Here is a 21608-nt window from a genome sequence, read left to right on the forward strand (position 1 = left end):
TACTGCCTTCTCCATTTTATACTCCCTAAGTAAGTCCAGTGTTAGTACCAGGGATCTCAGAGTGCTTCAGACCAACTAAAAATCAGCAAATTACCGATGGCAAACCAGAAACCTACAGAGTTGATGCTAAGAAGAAATTTCCTCTTGTGCAGGTCATTCGAACAGGATGACACTTTTTACAAATGATGGGTCTAATACAGAGATGAAGGGAATAGTTTTCTTTGTTTAATCTGTGGAATTCTCTTGCCCACATATTAGTGGCAACGGGGCCAATTGAATGCTTTTAGAATTGAGTTACTTCAGTGAAGAAAGAGCCAAAGAACTAAATCTTAAGCTTTTTTGGCTAAGTCCAAGTTTCATTGAGTTTCTGGAGGGTTTGTTGCCATTAGACCTAACAAGTGTATCTTACCAAACTTACCTTATTAATTACTTACAATGTCCCTATAGCGTATACAATCGCAAACAATCTGTGCCCCATTTTACCACCCGCCATTCCCAGAATTATTTGCTATTCAGCACATATCTAACAATTCATCAGTGTCACATATCCCCACATTATCTTTTAAAGGCTGTTGTTGACAAGCACTGACAGTCCAGGGCCCCAGACCTGGCAGACAGAGGGATATCAGTGATCAAGTTGGTGGACAGGGTCCTTGAGGTCCAGGGTGCTACAAACTCAGGACTTCTCCAACTCCTACACTCAGTAGGAGAGGTCATGTGTCCAGGCAAAGAAGATTTAATGGGCCAAGAGGTAAATATTGATATTGTTATGAAGGTGTCAGTATGTATTGTACCTTTAAGAGACTGGAAGCTGGCACTGACTTAGGCACTAAGTGGGCTGAAAGAATTTAAAATATAACATTTGACTATGAAATCAATAGTGCAGATGAGTTGCCATGATACAAAAAAAATTCAAATTTCAAAACCAGCCAGCTGTCGAATCTTCTATTTGTATCTTCCTCAGTAGATTTTCCTCTGTTGTCTTTTCTTCAGTATTCTGCTTCACAGGTCTTTCATATGTACAGATACCATTCAGAGAGCTATTCAGCAAGCATCTATACTTACCAGTTTTCTTGGCAGTTCTCCCACTAACTATTCAAGGTGTCCAGTTTTATACCCCAAAACATCAGATAATTTCATTGGTTTGATGTTGTCAAAATACTAAATTCAAATTTGATTGGATTTTGGTATCTGGGGCACAATGTAAACTGATTGGCTGAAAGTGAATTTGTTTTTCTGTCATTGCAATTCAGCTACACGATTGGTTTCACAGTCAATTGTTACACTTTAAATTCTTTCAGCACGTTGTGTGCCTCTCTAAATCCATGCCAGCTTCCAGTCTCTCTTAAAGGTACAGTGCACACCTACACCTTCATAACAATAACAAAATGTATTTTCTGGTTTACACATGTTGTTAGGTATTCTAATGTCATTACAAAAGTAGAAATGTCTTGATCCAAAATATCCTGGATTGGAGAGCCTACATTCCAAAGGGGTTTAAATATATTTTTTATAGTCTGTGGTTGAGACCTCAGTGAAGAAAGTTCTGGAGTTTTAAATGTAAATGGCTGCCTGGAAATTATTAGTCTAAAACCACAAAAATGGCTGCAACTCTTTGCTTCAATTAATACTTCAGAAGAAAGCATTTCCAAATAGATACATTCCCAGCAAAAATTACGGGAGTAAAACAAAACAACAGGGGTAATTTAAATCTAGATCCCTTGAGTGGAAACCGGCAGAATAGAGTGGAGTCCTGATTTTAGACTGCACCCTGTATTAGTCAAGACCCATAGTATGTAGCACCTAGGATAGCATGGTGTCTCAATAGTTAGCAAGTTGGTTCACAGTGCCATGGACCTGGGTTTGGTTCCAGCCTCCAGCCAGTCTGTGATGAGTTGCATATTGCCCCTGTCTCTACTGGGTGCTTTGGTTTCCTCCCACAATCCAAAGATGGTAAATATGGGATTATGAGGATAGAGTAAGGGTCTGGGTGGGATGCTTTTTGGAGGATTGATGCAGACTTGATGGGCTGAATGGCCTCTTTCTGCACTGTAGAGGTTCTATGAAAATCACAGGTTGACACTTGTTTTGGTAGCATGAGTTTGTGTTCATCAAAAAGGATACTGGGTGGGGAGAAGTCCCTGTACTACTATGGAGACACCACAGACCACAACTTTTTAGACGTCAGTACCAATTTCCCCTTGGAAAGCCCAGGGGTACAAGTAGAAGGCAGGAAAATATGTCAAAAGCCAGGTCCCAAACCTGTCACTTTTGAGTTTTGGGTCAGGCTGTAAAGAAAAATTTTCCTTCCCTACATCTTATACAGAACACGTTTGAAGATCAAGTCAAATCCTTGAATACAAAGAAATATACTCTTGATGCTGAAATAGAAACAGAAAATGCTGGAGGTGTTCAGCAGTTCAGAGAGTAACTGCCAGGAGAGGAATTCCAGGGTTGGTGACCTTTTCTCAGGATGGTGATTGATGAATATTTCCAGCATGTTCTGTTTTTCTTTCAAATCCTTGACTGTCTTGATTCTTTTAAAGCTCATCCAATCTTTAATGAAATATCAGCTGTAGTTCACATGAATTATTTCTCATTAACAGAACCTGGATCTTGTCAAATATGTGAAAAACTAACTGAAAAGAAAAGCACAATTTTTATTTTGTGATTATTGTAGGGTCAGAGAAATTCAACTTGTTTCCTTTGGTACTTACAGGAAATGTTTTCATTGTGTCAACCAGATGCCTTGCTTGTTTTGGTAGCTGGCTAGAAAAATATAGAACTTTAGTGATGAAATTAGTTTTAAAATGTGAGCTTATACAAATGACTATTCAACTGAAATAATAACATTCTAGCCTCCAAGTATTCAGAGAGAGAGAGAGAGATGGTAGAGCAAATCTGTGGTGAAATTAAAATGATGCATAACAACTATAGAGTGGTGACATTAAGTGGAGACTTAAATTATAAAATGGGATAATGTTAAAACAAAAGGAAATGAAGGGGAGCAACTCCTTTGTTCAGGAGAACACCCTTGTCCACTATAATCTGAAACCCAAGAATCTGAAGGTGGATAAATCACCCAGACTGGATGAACTACATCCTTGTGTTTTGAAGGAAATAGCTGAGGAGAATATAGGGGCAAATAGGGATCTTTCAGGAGTCAAGGAGAATCCCAGAGGACTGCAAAATGGCGAACGCAACACCTCTGTTTGAGGGTGAAGATGAGAAGTTATAGAAATTATCGGAGATGGTTAGTGTAATGGATGGAACACCAAGTTAAAGTTAGGCTTATCTGGAATGGCTGACTCCACTTAGGATGTGTAAAGCACCTGGTGTATATTCTCATGTACTAAGGGAATTTGAGGTGGATGTAATAGAACCATAACTTTCCAATCTTCCTCAGATAGGGGGAAGGTACAGGAAATTGGCATTGAATAAAACCTTTGTTCATGAACCACTACCATCAAGGATGATTAAGATTTGAGAAATAATAAATAAGGAAAAAATAAACAGCAACTAGAGATCTTTAAGTTCAGTTCAGAGAGCCTCATGGATTTTTAAAACGCAAATCATGTTGATTAATCTAATTATTTTTTTAATGGTCTTACAGAGAATACTATAGATGTTGTCCTCATGAATTTTAAGAAAGTGTTTGACAAATTACCACATAAAATGCTTATTAACAAAACTGAAGCTCATTGAATAGGATTGTCAGTATCAAATTGGATTTAGAAATAGTTTTAAGAACAGAAACAGTGAGCTGTGGTAACTTGTTTTTCATACTTGAGCATGGTAGATGAGGCTGTTCCAAAGGGTCATTGCTCAGATCATTGCTGTTTTGATTTGTATACAAAACTCATACATAGGAATATAGAGTAACTTTCCAATTTGCTGTAGATGTCAAGTGGCAAACAGTGGGCAAGTTATCAATTGACTACAACGGGACATAGATAGGCCAGCAGAATGGTTAGACAAGTGATAAGTGAAATATAATACAAAGGGTCAGGTGATGCAGTTTGGCAAAAAAAGACAGAGAAAAGCAAGACAGAATAAAAGGCACAAAATTGAAAAAATCTGCAGACAGACTGATTTGTGGCATTTGTGGTGGCAGTGCACATTGAGACAATGACTAGTGAAATACATGGGACTTTGAACTTCATAAATATTGGTATATATGTACAAATATACAATATCAGGGAAGTGATGCTGAATGCTTATAAAGCTCTGTTTTGAAGTATTGTTTCCAGTTCTGGTCACCACAATTTAGTCATGACATGTCATTCATTGGAGGGAGCAGTGGTGGTTGACCAGAATTGTTCAAAGTCTGAATTGTTCAAGCATTTAACAATGAAATTAGTGAATTCCCGGTGCAGCCTAACTTTAACGTGGTTTTCCATCCATTGCATCTACCATCTCTGGTAATTTCTATAACTTCACATCTTCTTCCTCACATTAGGTTGGAGAAGGTGCTTCGGGGCAATGGGGGTTGGAGGTAGAATTAATTTAGGTGCTACTAATAACAGATTCAGATAAGGTAACACTGGTTGTCCCAGGGAACACAGATTCAATATTTTGAAGGGGGGGGGGGGGGGTGGTGAAGTGGGGGTAGGAGGCGTTAGGTTAGAATGTAAAGGAGAACTTGTTTATGCAGTCAGCAGTTATAAGTAAGAACTTGCTGTCTCCAAGTATGATGGACATAGGGATGGTTGATGGTTTAAAGAGGATGTTGAATGGTTACTTGAGTGAAGTAATGGTTGAAGGCTATGAAGATGGAGCAGGGCATGAGATTAAATGCCTTCCCTGCAGAGCCAGCATGGACTCAATGGGCTGCATGCCCTCCTTCTGTTCTTTTATGCCTCTCTGGCTTTTGAATCCGAAGATGCTTGGATCAAACTCTGATCCAAGGGGTATTTCTTTACTTTGAGTACATGGTGATGGTGAGTTTAAATCCAATTTTATATTGCTGTCAAAGTCACAGTTAAATAAGGAGAGATAACATTAAAAATCACATAGCATCAGGTTATAGTCCAACAGATTTATTTGAAATCACCAGCTTTCAGAATGCTGCTCCTTCATCAAGTAGCTAGTGGGCCAGGTTCATAGGACACAGAATTTATAGCAAAATGTCATACAATTGATGTGGTGTAGGTCGACTTGAGTAGGGTTCGTGATCCATTGTCCTTTTGGGATCTTTCCTGATGTCTTGCATTTCTACAGAAACTTGATGTCTGTGTCAATATGCATGATCTTCTTGGAGAAATCCACTCAAGTCGACCTACAACACGTCAGTTGTATGACATTTTGATCTTTTACTATACATTCTGTGTCCTAAGATCCTGCCCCACTAGCTACCTGATGAAGGAGAAGGGCTCCAAAATCTTTAACTTTCAAATAAACCTGTTGAATTATAACCTGATGTTGTGTGATTTTCTTTTAACTGTGACCACTCTAGTTCAACACTGGCACCTCCACATAAGGAGAGATGTAAGAGGCAAAATCAGTCACATGTTTTACAATACTGCCAAGGTCAAGATCCAAACATCTAGGTACCCAATCCCACTGGAAAAAATGTTACTATGGGACTTTGATGTGGACGAATTGGCTATTGATTTAAAAATGACACTATAGTAACATTACAACAATGATCTGAAACACTTTGGAATGTGTTGATATGTTGCGAAAAAGGTGAGATTAAGAAGGGCAGGGAAAACCATTATCAAGACAAATTCTGAAGGCCCTCCTTACACCTCCTTGACTAAACATTTGACTACTCTAATAACTCCTTCCTTACCACAATGTTTGTTCTTACTTAATTTTTTTTGTGAAAATTGTGGAGCTTTTGTTTTACTGATAAATATGTTGCAGAAAGCAAGTTTATAATTTAAAAACTTTTCAATTGCTCCTTGAGTTGCTCTTTAATAAAACAAATGACACTTTTCCTTTCTTAAACTTCAATCTTTACATTCCATCATACATTAAGTTCTGTTCATCCAGTAGCCCAGTTTTCTGTTGTTCTATCATCCAACAGTGCACAGCACAGATACCACGAGGTGCTCCAGTGTGATGCCTGGCTACCAACACTGGAACCAATATACCTTCCTGTACAATTCTCGGAGTCAGGTCAGTAGTCTGTGGTGGAGGATAGAGTATAAATAAGTCTCAACAGAAGTGACTCTTTTAGATAACAATCTGTAATTTATTACTTCATAGTAACCATGTGCAGGCCGCATTAACTGTTAGGCATATTGAAATTTACTAACAAGATGTAGAGAAGATATATGTGTTTCCATCAAGAAACTGTGCTGGATTCCATATAATTCTCCCCTCAGAAGCTATGTGACACAATGAGGCTGGGCAGAGTTTAGCATCACTCAAATGTTAACTCTTGCGAACCCATTACCTTATGCAACATCGCAACCCGAATAAATTAATTGAAAACACCTCCAGTCTCCACCTATAACCTCCCGGCTCACATTTCCTGTTCTTCTGAGTCTGGAGATGGCTGTGTCACCACTCCCCCATCCCCAATCTTCTCCCCACTAACACCCAATCCCTTAGCAATGGACACCTCAGCTGGCACAGCATCAGCCCTTGGAATTCTCTCCTTAAACCCCCTCACACATTTTTCCATCCTCAAAAATGTCCTCAAACACTATCTCATCTACAGTCATCTCTCCTACATATATTCCACTGATTCCTCAACAGTGTCAGATCAAACCCTCTGCAAACTGCCTTGACAAGTTTTTTTTCCCATGTTATAGAAACTTTTAAAAAATTGAGCTTATATAGTATATTCCAAATTTGCTGTATGTACAAAAACAACTTTTGCTGCATAGCTGTACTATTTCAGCAAATGCAAGAGCATTGATAATGGGTTCATCTGTAGTTGGCTCAATCAAGTGTAGTCAGTTGGAACCATTCATGGTTAAGGTTATTTTCCACCTAGAGCCAATACTTATTATTTCCCCAAGATATCACAGAACTTACTATGTGTTAGCTCCAGTCACTGCGAAGTTAAATCCCGTCTGCTCTAGTGTTGGTGGTATTTGGTGGACAGTTTTCCTTTTAGAATAGCCAGTGATGTTGGGATTGAAGAGTTTTAAGATATCTGGAATTATAACAAATTCTAAGCTTACTTTCTGGAAGTAAAGATAGAGGAAAAGCAAAAATCTCCATAGTTGGAATCTAGCCTTTGGCATCAATGCACTACGATAATATATAGGCAACACAGTACAGGTCTATAAAATACACAGTCTGATAATGTCAAATGAATTAGCTCTTTCTGCACTGTGTTCTGCTACCCCCGATGCACTTCGTATGACACGATATGCCTGAAGAGCACACAAAACAACACCTTTCACTGTATCTGGGTACATGTGACAACATTAAATCGATCAATAAATCAGTACTGGTACAAAATCTAACATGCATATCTAACAATCTGCCAGATGCATTTACTATGGCAGTTAAGATTAGAGTGGTGCTGGAAATGCACGGCAGGTCAGGCAGCAGGAGCAGGAAAATTGACATTTCAGGCAGTAGCCCTTCATCAGGAATGAGGCTGGAAGCCTTAGGTGTGGATTTACTATGGCAGACAGTTTGATGATTTAATAAATATTAAAATTAAATTGAATTCAGCATCAGCAGTATTTGATGTTGTGTTAATTTTTTAAAATTCCTTCATGTGATTTGGGTATCCCTGGCTGTTCCAGCATTTATTACTAGTCCCTACCTGCCTCTTGAACTGCTGCAGTCCATTGGTACACTCATAATGACGCTAGAGAGGATGGTCCAGGATTTGACCTAGTGACAGCAAAGATACAGCGATATATAGTCAAGTCTTGGTATTGAGTGTCTTGAAGGGGAAATTGCAGATGGTGTTCTTCCCATGCATTTGCTGCCTGCATCCTTCTAGATGGAAATGGTGTTGGGTTTGAAAGGTGCTGTCTAATGAGCCATTGTGAATTTCTGCAGTGTATTTGTAGATAGTGCGCTTTGCTCCTAATGGATTGCAGTTGTAGAGGGAATGGCTGAATGTGAATGTGATGTCAATCAAGCAGGCTGCATTGTCCTGAATGACATCAAGTTTCTTGAGTGTTGATGGACCTCATCCAGGCACGTGGGAAGTATTCCATCACACACCTGACTTGTGTCTTGTAGATGGTAGACAGACACAGAGGAGTCAGGAAATGAATTGTTCACTGCTGCTCATCACACTAATCTCAGCAACCACTTCATTATTATTGTAGTCCATCACCACTGGCATTGTTATGACCAGCATTGCACCTATCCTGTTGTAGCCACAGCTATAGCTATGGCTCATTTGTTTTTGGTAATCCCCAGGATAGTGGGTGATTCAGACAAGGTAGTGCCTTTCAAAGAATGTTGGTGAGTTTCTGTCTTCTTAGACATGGTCATTGCCTGGCACTTGCATGTCATGAATGTTATTTGTCACCTGTCAGCCCAAACCAAGACACTGTTCAGATTTTGCTGCTTTTACTCATGGGCTGCCTTTTAGAAGTAAGTGAGGACTACAGATGCTGGAGATCAGAGCTGAAAATGTGTTGCTGGAAAAGTGCAGCAGGTCAGGCAGCATCCAAGGAGCAGGAGAATCAATGTTTTGGGCATGAACCCTTCTTTAGGAATCTGAAGATTCCTGAAGAAGGGTTCATGCCCGAAACATCGATTCTCCTGCTCCTTGGATGCTGCCTGACCTGCTGCGCTTTTCCAGCAACACATTGTCTGCCTTTGAGAAGTCATAAATACTGCTATGCATTGTACAATCATTAACAAAATCCCACTTTTGGTGGAGTAAGATTATTAATGAAGCAGCTGAAAATAGTTGGGTCTAAGGCACTGCCCTGAGGGACTCATGTAGAGGTGTCCTGGAGCTGAGATAACTGACCTCTAACAACCATAATCAGTATCATTACCAGGTTTGACTCCAAGCAGTGGAGAGCTTTCTCACAATTCTCATTGACTCCATTTGGCTCTGGATCTTCAATGCTACACTCAGTCAAATGGGCCTTGATGTGAAGAGCAGCTCACCTCATCACAGTTCATCCCATTTAGCATGGTGACAGTGCCACCCAACATGATATAAATAGTACTCTCAACGTGAAGACTGGGCATGTTCTTTCTCTCACCAACTGACAGTCCCAATCTGGATGAGCCCAAAGTGATCATTTTATTAGGGTTCAGCTCTGTTCAGAGAAAAGTCGTGTCTCTGAAAAGAGTCTTTGGCTTCAGATTTTATTCCAACTGCTAAAAAAAAGTTGGCTGTTGTTTTCTCTCATTGTTTTCTGCCTGTTTGATTCTTCATCTTAAGTACCACTTTCCTCTCAGTTTGCCCCTGAATGATTTTGAGCCTTTCTCCCCCTTCCTCCTGATATGGAGCATAGCCTGGGATTGAAACATTTCCACTCTGACCACATTGCCTGCTAAAGCTTTCTTTATCACAGCCAGGGACATCTCCTTGCAATTGCTGCAACCCACCACAGTCTTGTTGCCGCTTCCAGCCTAGGCTTTAGCTGCAAATGCTAGAGTCACTATTGTCATCTGCAAATGGATGGCTGACTATCTATGCATGCTCAATGGGCAACAGTCATCTTTGCTGACTAATAAAGCATTTTTAACATAAGTTCTGCTCTTATTTCATTTGCTCTGTGCTTGTCTTTCTTTGTCACTGAAATAACTTCATAGAGTCTGGTATCCCATCACCACGTCATCCTTTATCTACGAGTGGAGAGTCTTTGAGACTGATCCACCTCCCTCAGAGCCAGCTGTCAGAGTGAACAGGATGTCTGATACTCCTTTATTTCTTTTTAGAAAAACAATCTCCCCTTCTTCTATTCAAGTGGTTCTCCATTACTTAGAATCCCTACAGTGTGTAAGCAGGCCATTCAGCCCAGCAAGTCCACACTGACCCTCTGAAGAGTAACCCACCCAGACCCATTCCCTTATTTCTCAATGTTGCCCCAGACTAATGCACCTAACACTACAGGCAATTTAGCACGACCAATCCACCTAACCTGCTCATCTTTCGATTGTGGGAGGAAACCAGAGCACCCGGAGGAAACCCACGCAGACACGGGGAGAATGTGCAAACCCCACACAGACAGTCACCCAAGGCTGGAATCGAACTCAGGTCCCTGGCACTGTGAGGCTGCATTGCTAATCACTGAGCTCTGGTGCCACCCAACATTCCTGCTTTTTTTTTGCTTTTTTTGCTTTTTTACTTTTTCCCCCTTACTACTGCCTAATTGCAATAGTGCTTATTCTTTTCCCCAGCACCCATGTTGTGTGTGTGCAGATGTGAGAACATTCCTACTTTTTTTTGTTTTTACAATAACATTCCTGCTTACATCTGTCATCCAGGGCTCTGTGATTGGACAAGATTAACAGCCCCAATCAGTGAACTCATATTCTATGAGGTCTGCCTGGCTGAACTCATTAGAATCACAACAGTCCCTTTGTTTCTTCTCTCCCTGTTCATCCTATAGACTCACTAATTTTGATAAGATGGATGATGCACATTTTAACAGGAAATGTAGTCTTATTTCATACATAGTAATTACCATGTTAAATAAAAGATAATGTTTATCAACTATGAACTCCCCTTCAATCTATATAACCCAACTCTCAGACACTACTACTACACCGGAGTCCCAGATAATGATAACAAAGGAACTTGGCTCAATGTCATGGAGAAGCAGTTGGATCTTCATACTTACTTGGAAGGGTAATGACTGTACTGAATGTTCCATAGCCACCAATACTATAAGAAAATCAATAGGTTAAACGATTACTGTAATATTCTCAAAACATGAAGAAAATTCATACTCAAATCACTTATCACTACTTCACATCACTTTGCTAAATTCAGTTGAACTTACCTCCAAGAAACATGTCGATATTCAATCGGTAACTGTAACACATTTGTAGCATTTGCACCAAGTGCAGTCTAAGAAAAGAAACATTATTTAACATGATTGTAGGTGTCATTTTTTCATATGCGCTACGTTGAAAATCTTGAGAGACTCCATACGTGACACTGTGCCTTCACAATTGAAGCTGACATTTACAAAATCATCCTCCCGAAATGATAAAAAAAATGCTCATAACAAGACAGGACAAGGCTGACATAGAATACATAGAGCAAAGAGTCATAGAGATGTACAGCATGGAAACAGACCCTTTAGTCTAACCCGTCCATGCCAACCAGATATCCTAACCCAACCTAGTCCCACCTGCCAAGCCCCTGGCCCATATCCCTCCAAACACCTTTTCTATTCATATTCCCATCCAGATGTCTTTTAAATGTTGCAATTGTACCAGCCTCCACCACTTCCTCTGGCAGCTCATTCCATACACGTATCACCCTCTGCGTGAAAAGTTGCCCTTTAAAAGGTCTGTTTTATATCTTTCCCCTCTCACCCTAAAGTCTTGTAACATAATTACATTTACACATACATTTTGCCCTATTAATTTCCATTTTCCCTGACTTTCACATATAACATTCAATATTCGGTTTTTATGCAGAAAATTATTATGGATAATATTTGTTTTGCAGCTCAGACTAGTTCAAGGTCAGTAATCAGCTGTAGTTTTTATTTCCATTCTCCTACAAATGTCATAAATTGTGCTGTTTGGGGATTGTAGATGGTTACAATCAGCATCACTGTCACTTGTGGGCGGCACGGTGGCACAGTGGTTAGCACTGCTGCCTCACAGCGCCGGAGACCCGGGTTCATTTCCCGCCTCAGGCGACTAACTGTGTGGAGTTTGCACGTTCTCCCCGTGTCTGCGTGGGTTTCCTCCGGGTGTTCCGGTTTCCTCCCACAGTCACAAAGATGTGCAGGTCAGGTGAATTGGCCATGCTAAATTGCCCGTAGTGTTAGGTAAGGGGTAGATGTAGATGTAGGGGTATGGGTGGGTTACGCTTCGGCGGGGCGGTGTGGACTTGTTGGGCCGAAGGGCCTGTTTCCACACTGTAAGTAATCTAATAACAATTGAATAAGTCAGCTTGCATTTAGATACCAAGAATTTTAAATCATAATTTTAGAGACTGAATATCAAATTTTGTCTTGACATCTGTCAAATTGCAGAAGTATTCACCCATGGCTTGTTTCACAATCCAAGTCAAGGCATTTGCTGGCAAGGACAGCATTTATTATCCAACCCTAGTTGCTCTGGAAGATGGATGGGCTGGGCTGTATATAGGATCCTTCGTAAAGACTTAATACAGCTGAAAGGTTTGCCAGGTCTTTTGAGAGGGCAGTTCAGAGTCAATCATATCGGCATGGGCCTATCATGGAACCAACCAAAGAAAGACAGTTTTCCTTCCTCAGGTAAACAACATGAGATTTTTGTGACAGTATGAAGGCTTTGAAATCACTATTTTATTTAATATTTCCAGCTTTTTATTTCTAGAGATCAAAACATCAAACTGCCGTGACAAAAGTTGATCTCACATTCTCCTGATTAATAGTTAAGATTTCAGGATTGCTTACCCATCTCTTTTATTCAGTTGTAGAATGTGGGTATTGGGGGCATTTATTGCCCATCTCAGAGGACAGTTAAAAGTTACCCATATTGCTGTGGGCCTGGAGTCACATGTAGACCTGACCACGTAAGGATGACAGTTTCCTTCTGTAAGGGCTGTTAATGAACCAGATGGGCTTAGTTCCAGATTGTTTTTATTGATTTCAAACTCCACCATCTTCTATGGCAGGATTTGAACTTGGGCCCCCGGAACGTTACCTAGGTCTCTGGATTAATAGTTCAGCCATAATACCACTAAGCCATCACCTCCCCTGCTATTTTATCCTATCTTTGTCTTCTAAAAGGCACAAATGAAATTCTGTTCTTATTTAAAGTTTGGCAATGTTTGCTGATGATGAAACTGTGGGGCAACTGTGCCAGCACCATTGGCGCACACAGTTCCAGATCCTCTACGTTGCTGTGTCACTGTGTGTCCACACTCCACAGAATAGGCATGATCCCCCACATCTCAAACTCTCCCAATTTCCCGGACCCTGATCTCCTCCCTCATCTCCACCCAGCTCCCCATCTCCAGCAGAACTGTGCATGATGAAAAATAGGCACACATTTGAAACACTTCAACAAACCTCCTTCATTAGCATCTCCATAGAATATACTGCACTGACTCCTCAGTATCAGTAAACATAGCCTTAAAATTTATTTGTCTATACACATGAACTCGCAATTTTCATCCATTGTGTTAGTTTACAGTTGATCATTTTCTTTCTTCATTTGGAGGATATGGTAGTTTCTGACAAAGTCAACGTTTATTACCTTCTTTAAAATAACTGGATTGCTTGCTAAGCCTTTTAGAGAATTGTTAAGAGTGAGCCTTGTTATTGTGGGTTCGGCTTACATGTGGATTGGACCAGATAAGGCCAGCTGACATCCTTCTCCAAAGTAAGATTGGCTTTTCTGACAATCCAGTAGCTTCATGGTCATTTCTTTTCAATTTTACTTTAAGTTTTAATTTATCCAGCTGCCATTAAGGAATTTAAACTTTGGGAGAAGATTTGTAGCTCGGGTGCTCGTTGTTGTGGTTCTGTTCGCCGAACTGGGAATTTGTGTTGCAGACGTTCTGTCCCCTGTCTAGGTGACATCCTCAGTGCTTGGGAGCCTCCTGTGAAGTGCTTCTGTGATGTTTCCTCCAGCATCTATAGTGATTTGTATCTGCCGCTTCCGGTTATCAGTTCCAGATGTCCGCTGCAGTGGCCGGTATATTGGGTCCAAGTCGATGTGCTTGTTGATTGAATCAGTGGATGAGTGCCTGTTCAAAAGGACCACAACACATTGCAGTACACCAGAACTGCAAAAAGAGGAAGAAGAACACCTATACAATGTATTCGCCAAAAACGGATACCCCTGCAATTTCATCACCAGATGCCTAAGGGAAAGACAACGGAATGAGGACATGCCACAACCCAAAGGACTAGCCACACTACCATACATCAAAAACATTTCTGAACTGACAGCCAGACTACTGCGACCACTAGGACTCATAACAGCACACAAACCAACAGCCACTCTCAAACAACAACTCACCAGGATGAAGGACCCGATACAAAGCAAGAGCAAAACCAATGTAGTGTACAAAATCCCATGCAAGGACTGCACAAAACACTACATAGGACAAACAGGAAGACAGCTAACGATCCGCATCCATGAACACCAACTAGCCACAAACCGACACGACCAGCTATCCTTAGTAGCCACATACGCAGATGACAAGTAACATGAGTTTGACTGGGACAACACTACTATTATCGGACAAGCCAAACAGAACAGCCAGGGAATTCCTAGAGGCATGGCACTCATCCACAGATTCAATCAATAAGCACATCGACCTGGACCCAATATACCGGCCACTGCAGCGGACAGCTGGAACTGACAACCGGAAGCGGCAGATACAAATCACTATAAATGCCGGAGGAAACATCACAGAAACGCTTCACAGGAAGCTCCCAAGTGCTGAGGATGTCACCTAGACAGGGGACGAAACGTCTGCAACACAAATTCCCAGCTCGGCAAACAGAACCACAACAGGAATTTAAACTCATATCTTTAGTTGAACTTTCTGGGTTACTAGTCCAGGAATGTAAAGCCATCATGACAACTTACTCATTAACCATGCAGTGTTATTGCTGACACATCAAATGCAATATTATGTGGATAGTGCAGTAATGACAGAAAGTAGTATGTAAAACAACCAGTTCAACACAGACTTCTTTGAGAATTTGAGCTAAAGGGAAAGGCTGAATCGGCTGGGGCTTTTTTATCTTGGCACACCAGAGGCTGAGGGATGACCGTAAAGAGGTTTATATAATCATGAGGGACACGGATAGAGTGAATTGTCATGGTCTTTTCCCCAGAGACCAAAACTAGAGGGCATAGGTTTAAGGTGAGAGGGGAAAAAACTAAAAGGGACCTAAGGAGCAATTTTTTCACACAGAGGGTGGTGCATGTACAGAAAGAACTGTCAGAGTAAGTGGTAGAGGCTGGTACAATTACAACATTTAAAAGAGATCTGGAGGGATATGGACCAAATGCTGGCAAATTAGACTAGACTAATTTAAGATATCCGGTCATCATGGATGAGTTGGACTGAAATATCTGTTTCCGTGCTGTGATGTGTGTGTTATCCCAGTCAAAGTGGTGTCCATCTTTGTCTGTATGTATGGAAACTAGTGATAGTGGGTCATGTCTTTCAGTGGCCAATTGGTGTTCATGTATCCTGGGAGCAAGGATGAATCTATGACATTGCAGCGGAATTATCAGAACATGCTGTTCCCAAGTATTATTCCTCTTTGAAAACTCTGCATTTTGGTTACATAACTTGCTTTCAAAATATACCACCTAGAAGGACAAGAGTGATGAACATTTGGGAACAACATCGCCTGCAAGTTCCATTCCAAGCCATACACATTCCAAGCCTAATACTCTAACAGAGGGCCATTCCTTCACTGTCTTGGGATCAAAATCCTGGAATTTCCTGCCATACAGGTGGTACTCTATGAGATGAATTGCCGTCGTTCAAAAAAATAATTTACGACCACATTCTCAAGGGCAATTGATGATGTGAAGCAAATGCTGTCCTTGTCAGTAACACCCACATCATATTAAAGTATTTGTTTAAAGTAGTCTTTTTAAAATGACATATTGTCCTAATTTTTGAAGGTTCATTTTGATAATGATTTTTCAGAAGATTTGTAACTTAGGTTGATGATAAGTATGTAAGTTAGCTTGCTGAGCTTAAACATTTGTTTTCAGACATTTTGTTGGACAAACTAGCAGGGGGAAACTTGTCACCAGGATATATGAGCACCACCTGGCCACTAAGTGACATGACCCACTATCACAAGTTGCCATACATACAGACAAAGATGGACACCACTTTGACTGGGACAACACACACATCTGAGGACAGGTGAAACAAAGACATGCATGAGAATTCTTAGAGGCATGGCATTCTAACCAGAAGTCTATCGATAAACACATCGATTTAGACCTTATCTATCTTCCTTTGAAAAAAGAACCGGAAATGACATCACCCACCTTAAGAAACCAGGACTTATATATAGAGAGGCGGGATATACCACCAGCGCTTCACCGGAGACTCTCACTGATGATGTTACCTAGTCATGGTGATGAAACGTCTGAAAGCAAACCTTCAAGCAAAGTCCATTTTGATAATTGCATTCCTTTCACACACAAGTACAGATTCACAACAGTGCAATTTTCAAGCATTGTGACTTACAGTCAGAGAGTCGCCCAGAGCAGCAACTATTTTAATATCTGCTGGCTTTAAAGTGTGAACTAAAACTCAGAAAGAGAAAATATCTTTTTAAAAATCTTCATTTAGAACAACAGTCGTAAATCAAGAAATTATTATAATTATAGCTTTAACAGCTTTGATGTAGAGCTTCAGGACAGCTGATCAGTAATTGTTTAATGCTGACACTTGAGTGAAAATTCAAAATATTACCTTTTCTAACACTGCCATATTTCAAGCTTTATGTGCAAAAAGAATAGAATTGGACAAATATTCTCAAGTGAAACAATATACAACTGGTTATAAAGAGTGCACAGACACATTAATAGTGTGATAAAAAATATTCACACTCTAATGCAGATAGAAATTTTACTTATTATGGGAAAAAAATGCAAGCTTCTGCTCCCAACTGGTAATGTAATTTGCATTGCAGGCACCAATAAATAAATCGAAAGAATACAGATGCTGGAAATACTCAGCCAGTCTGGCAGCATTTACAAAGAGTTAATCAAAGAACATTTTGAGTCCAGTCTGACGTGTCTTCTCCAAATGATGATTATTTCCAGCACTTGCAGTTTTTATATGAGGAAGCAATAGCATATTAGATTAGATTACTTACAGTGTGGAAGCAGGCCCTTCGGCCCAATAAGTCCACACCGACCCGCCGAAGCGTAACCCACCTATTCCCGTACATTTACCCCTTACCTAACACTACAGGCAATTTAGCATGGCCAATTCACCTGACACGCACATCTTTGGACTGTGGGAGGAAACCGGAGCACCCGGAGGAAACCCACGCAGACACGGGGAGAATGTGCAAACTCCACATAGTCAGTCGCCTGAGTCAGGAATTGAACCCAGGTCTCTGGCACTGTGAGGCAGCAGTGCTAACCACTGTGCCACCGTGCCGCCCAGAATATATTTACAGGACAGGCATCACTCTTTGTCATTTTGAATCCTGATGCAGGGTCCTGTCCAAAAGTTTGACTCTCCTGCTTCTCTGATTCTGCTGGACCTGCTGTGCTTTTTCCAGCATCACGTATTATTGACTCTAGTGTAACACTCTCTGTGTCACAAAGCTGGTCCCATTTTTCTAAAAGCTGTTCTGTTTCTCAAGGATACTGTGTCCTTGATGTTTCTCAGAGGGGTCATAAAACTCTCCCAGTTCTGATTAGATTGTTTTGGTACGGAGATTAAAGGGTATTGAGAGGCCTTTTTATTTATTTGTAAACAGATGAGACCTAAGACCAAAGTGGCTATGTTTTAGAAGTGACCGGTATAACAAAAGGGGAGTGGGTCAGTTCTCTTGCTGAGCAGATCAGTCCAGAACTAATTAGGAGTTCAACAGTGAGCGGTGTGGAAACAGGTTGCCAAAAAAAACCCTGTCTCTCTTTCTGCCCTTCTAACTTCAACCTGTAAGCATCTGTTCCATTTTTTAACTGTTGTTTCAGAGGGTTTGCTTATTGGGACTTTTGTGTATATTCAGAACAGCATAATTAAGACTAGATTGGATAGACTGAGTCCTGTGGGGTTTCTTTATTCTGCTCTTTGTGTTTCATTGTGTAATTTTGTGAATACATTTCTGTCTGTTTTACAACCTGGTCGTCAGCCTAGCTAGCTTAATCTGAGTAATTTTTACTGTACACTTACCAACACAAATTGTAAAGTTATGGTATGGGTTATCTGCTCAAGAGTGTTTTGAGTGGTCTGGCCTAGTCCATAACAGATTGGGGGCTCTTTTGTGGGATTTGAAACAGTGAGTGGTAGGTGTTAGTGTCTTTGTTTTAGGTGTTTGCTTAGTTGGGTGGACCAAGCTTGGGATAGTAATGGCTCTTTCAGTTGCCAAAAGTTTTCTGGATGTGGATGCGGTGACTTTGGAAATTTTGCAAAAGGTGAATAAGACCAAGCTGCAGGAATTAGCCGAGAAGCTGGAATTGGAACTTCCTGCTTCTGCGAGGAAAGAAGAGGCAATTACAGCAGTAGCTCAGCATTTAAACTTGCTGGAGAATCCATCAGAATGTATAGAGATAGTAAGAATTCAGTTGCAAATGAAGCAGCTTGAGAGCTTGAGTTAGAGGCGAGAGATAAGGGCAGCAGAAATAAAACAGTTTGAGTTACGATTAAAAGCAGAAGAGAGAGAAAAAGAGAGAGCAGCAGAACAGAGAGAAAAAGAGAGAACAGTGGATGAGAAAGAAAAAGAAAGAATGTTTGAACTTGAAAAATTGACACTTAAAAAGGAAAATCAGAGTAAAAGGCTGGAGATAAAGCTGAGCATAGGCATAGTGAGGAAGAGAGTGAGGAGGAGCAAGCCCTTGGTAGTCAGAAGCCGAGTGAGAAACTAGGCTTAAAGCATTGCCTAAATTTGATGAGGGCGATATGGAAGCCTTTTTCATCTCATTTCATCAGTGGCAGTATGTGTTTTGTTGATCCAAACAAAACTTGTAGGTAGGGCTAGTGAGGTATTTGCATCTCTATCAGAGGAGGCACCTGGGGAGTATAAGGAGGCGAGAAAAGCCATTTTAAGTGCATATGACCTTGTACCAGAAGTGTATAAACAACGTTTCAGGAATCTAAGGAGGGACCCTGGTCAAACCTATATTGAGTTTGAAAGGATCAAACAGAGTAATTTTGATAGATGGATAAGAGCTTTAAAAATCAAGCAAACCTATGATGCTCTTAGAGAGGTAATTATTTTGGAGGAATTCAAAAATTCACTGCCTGAAGTATCCCAACTCATGTGGAAGAGCAGAGAGTTAAAACAGCAAGGATAGCAGCTGAAGTGGCTGATGATTTATGAGCTAGTCCATAAAACTTGGTTTGGCTTCCAGAATCAATTTCAGTCCATGAGGGATATAAACTGGGGCAAAGAGAAATCCTCATGTGGAAAGGGAAAGGCAGATCTCAGTGAATATCATAAGGATAACTTGAGGGGGACAAAGAAGTTAAAAAGCTCCAGTGTTTTCATTGTTATAAAGTAGGCCACACGAAATCAGCGTTGGTGGGCTAGGAGAAAGCCAGATGTCAGAAAACCAGACAAGCCTGGGAGTTTTGTTGGACTACTAACAAAAAGCACAAGGAAAGTTAGATAACTGCCTCAGAGTGTACAAGATGATTAGAAGTTGGTTAAGGAGGAAGTGCCAGACCTGCTTAAAAAATATACATGCAAGGGTAAAGTTCATTCACAAGTTTATTCATATGCCAGGAGTAGCAGTTAAAGAGGTTACAATATTAAGGGACTCAGGATCCTCTCAATCTGTGATGCTGAAGGATGAGGAGACATGTACTCCTGAGGGTCTATTGCCAGAAAAGGTACGGGTAACAGAAAATCATGGTGAGACAAAAAAGTGGTCAATTATGTCAAGTGAGGCTAGAGAGTCCAGAGAAGATTGGAGACATTGTGGTAGGAGTACTGGACAAACTCTCAGGTCCAGGAATACAATTGTCTTGCAAATAATATTGCTGATTCACCAGTAGGCGTGCTGCCTACTCTAGTTGAAAAGCAGTAGAGATGCAGGCAACTGAAGAAATGAAGGATGCCTATTCAGGAATTTTCCCAGACTGTGTGGTCACAAGATCACAGAAGCACAAGGTGAAGCAGGAGAGATCAAAAGGCAGAGATAAATAAGCTGACATAGTTTTATCCGAGACCTTTTTTGATCAGATAAGTGGGACAGAGCAGGAGCAACTAGGTACACATGCAAGTATCTTTAGCTCTGCTAGGCTTATTGAGTTACAGCAGAAAGATGAGAAGTTAAAACAGTTGTATCAAAAGGCATTTACAGAGGAGAGTGAATGCATTCCTGTGTGTTATTACTTAACAAATGGTGTCTTACTGAGGAAATGGAGACCATCACACATTCAAGCAGATGAGAAATGAGAAGAAATTCACCAAATTGTTTTGCGAGTAGGATATAGAAAGGGGGTGCTGTGAGTAGCACATGAGCTACCACTTAGAGGTCATTTAGAGGTGAGGAAAACACTGGCTAAAACATAAAGACATTTTTACTGGCCTGGACTAAACAAGGATGTAGTTGAATTTTGCCTTTCAAACTCAATATATGTTTGACCAGGGTCCCTCCTTAGATTCCTGAAACGTTGTCTATACGCTTCTGGTACAAGCTCATTATGTCAGCTAATTGGAAAACCACAGGCAGTAATAGAAGCTGCACCTTTAATGCCTATTCAAGCATATGAGGAACCTTTCACAAGAATCTTGATTGATTGTGTAGGTTCCCTACCTCAAACAAAAAGTGGGAATAAGCATTTATTAATAAAAATGGATAAATCAACGAGATTTCCAGAGACAATCCCATTACGCAACATCACAGCAAAAAGGGTTGTAGAAGGATTATTTAAATCTTTTGCGAGATACGGACTACCAATAGAGATTCAGTCAGATCAAGGATCAAACTTCACATCCAAACTGTTCAAGAAAGTTATAGATAACTTGGGAATAAAGCAATTTAAATCTACTGTGTACCATTAAGAATTGCAGGGAGCGCTAGAGAGATGGCATCAAACACTAAAGACTATGTTGAGGACTTACGGTCAGGATTATCCAGATGATTGGGATAAGGGAGTTCTGATTGTACTTTTTGCGGTCAGAGGTGCACCAAATGAATCAACCAAATTCAGTCCATTTGAATTAATTTTTGGGCATGAAGTAACAGCACCATTAAAATTGAGTAATGAGAAATTAATAAGTCAGAATTCAGAGACCACCTATTTGGACTATGTGTCACATTTTAGAGAACGGTTAAATAAAGCTGGAGAGTTGGCTGGCATTTAAAAGTATCACAGCATACAATTAAACAGGAAGATTAGATTAGATTCCCTATAGTATGGAAAGAGGCCATTTGGCCCAACAAGTCCACACCGACCCTCCGCAGAGTAATCCACCCAGACCCATTCCCCTACCCTATATTTACCCCAGACCAATGCACCTAAAACTATGGGCATTTTAACATGACTAATTTACCTGACCTGCACACCTTTGGATTATGGGAGCACCCGGAGGAAACCACGCAGACACAGGGAGAATGTGCAAACTCCACACGGCCAGTCGCCCGAGAGCAGGAACTGAACTCAGGTCCCTGGCGCTATGAGGCAGCAGTGTTAACCACTGAGCTACCATGCCACCTCAAAGTGGATAAGAAATCACAAATCCACAATTTTGCAATTGGGGATAAGGTATTGGTGTTACTTCCAGTAACAGATGAGCCTTTAAAAGCAAGGTTTAGTTGACCTTAACAAATTGAGAGAAAAATGAATGAGGTGAACCACTTGATAAGGA

General features: G+C 40.6%; 1 protein-coding gene across 2 annotated transcripts in view; it reads right to left on the bottom strand.

Annotated features, from left to right (window-relative positions):
• LOC140476136 (phospholipase B1, membrane-associated) overlaps positions 1-21608 on the bottom strand; it is a 69912-nt gene that overhangs the window by 37815 nt on the left and 10489 nt on the right. For both annotated transcript variants that reach the window (XM_072568263.1, XM_072568262.1), the window contains exons 4-8: positions 16301-16359; positions 10899-10966; positions 10737-10780; positions 6991-7111; positions 2718-2769 (exon numbers count right to left, since the gene is read on the bottom strand). In XM_072568263.1, coding sequence (XP_072424364.1) covers positions 2718-2769; positions 6991-7111; positions 10737-10780; positions 10899-10966; positions 16301-16359 — 344 coding nt within the window. The remainder of the gene's footprint in view (positions 1-2717; positions 2770-6990; positions 7112-10736; positions 10781-10898; positions 10967-16300; positions 16360-21608) is intronic.

The sequence above is a fragment of the Chiloscyllium punctatum genome, chromosome 4, assembly GCF_047496795.1.
Source record: "Chiloscyllium punctatum isolate Juve2018m chromosome 4, sChiPun1.3, whole genome shotgun sequence".
Lineage (NCBI taxonomy): Eukaryota > Metazoa > Chordata > Chondrichthyes > Orectolobiformes > Hemiscylliidae > Chiloscyllium > Chiloscyllium punctatum.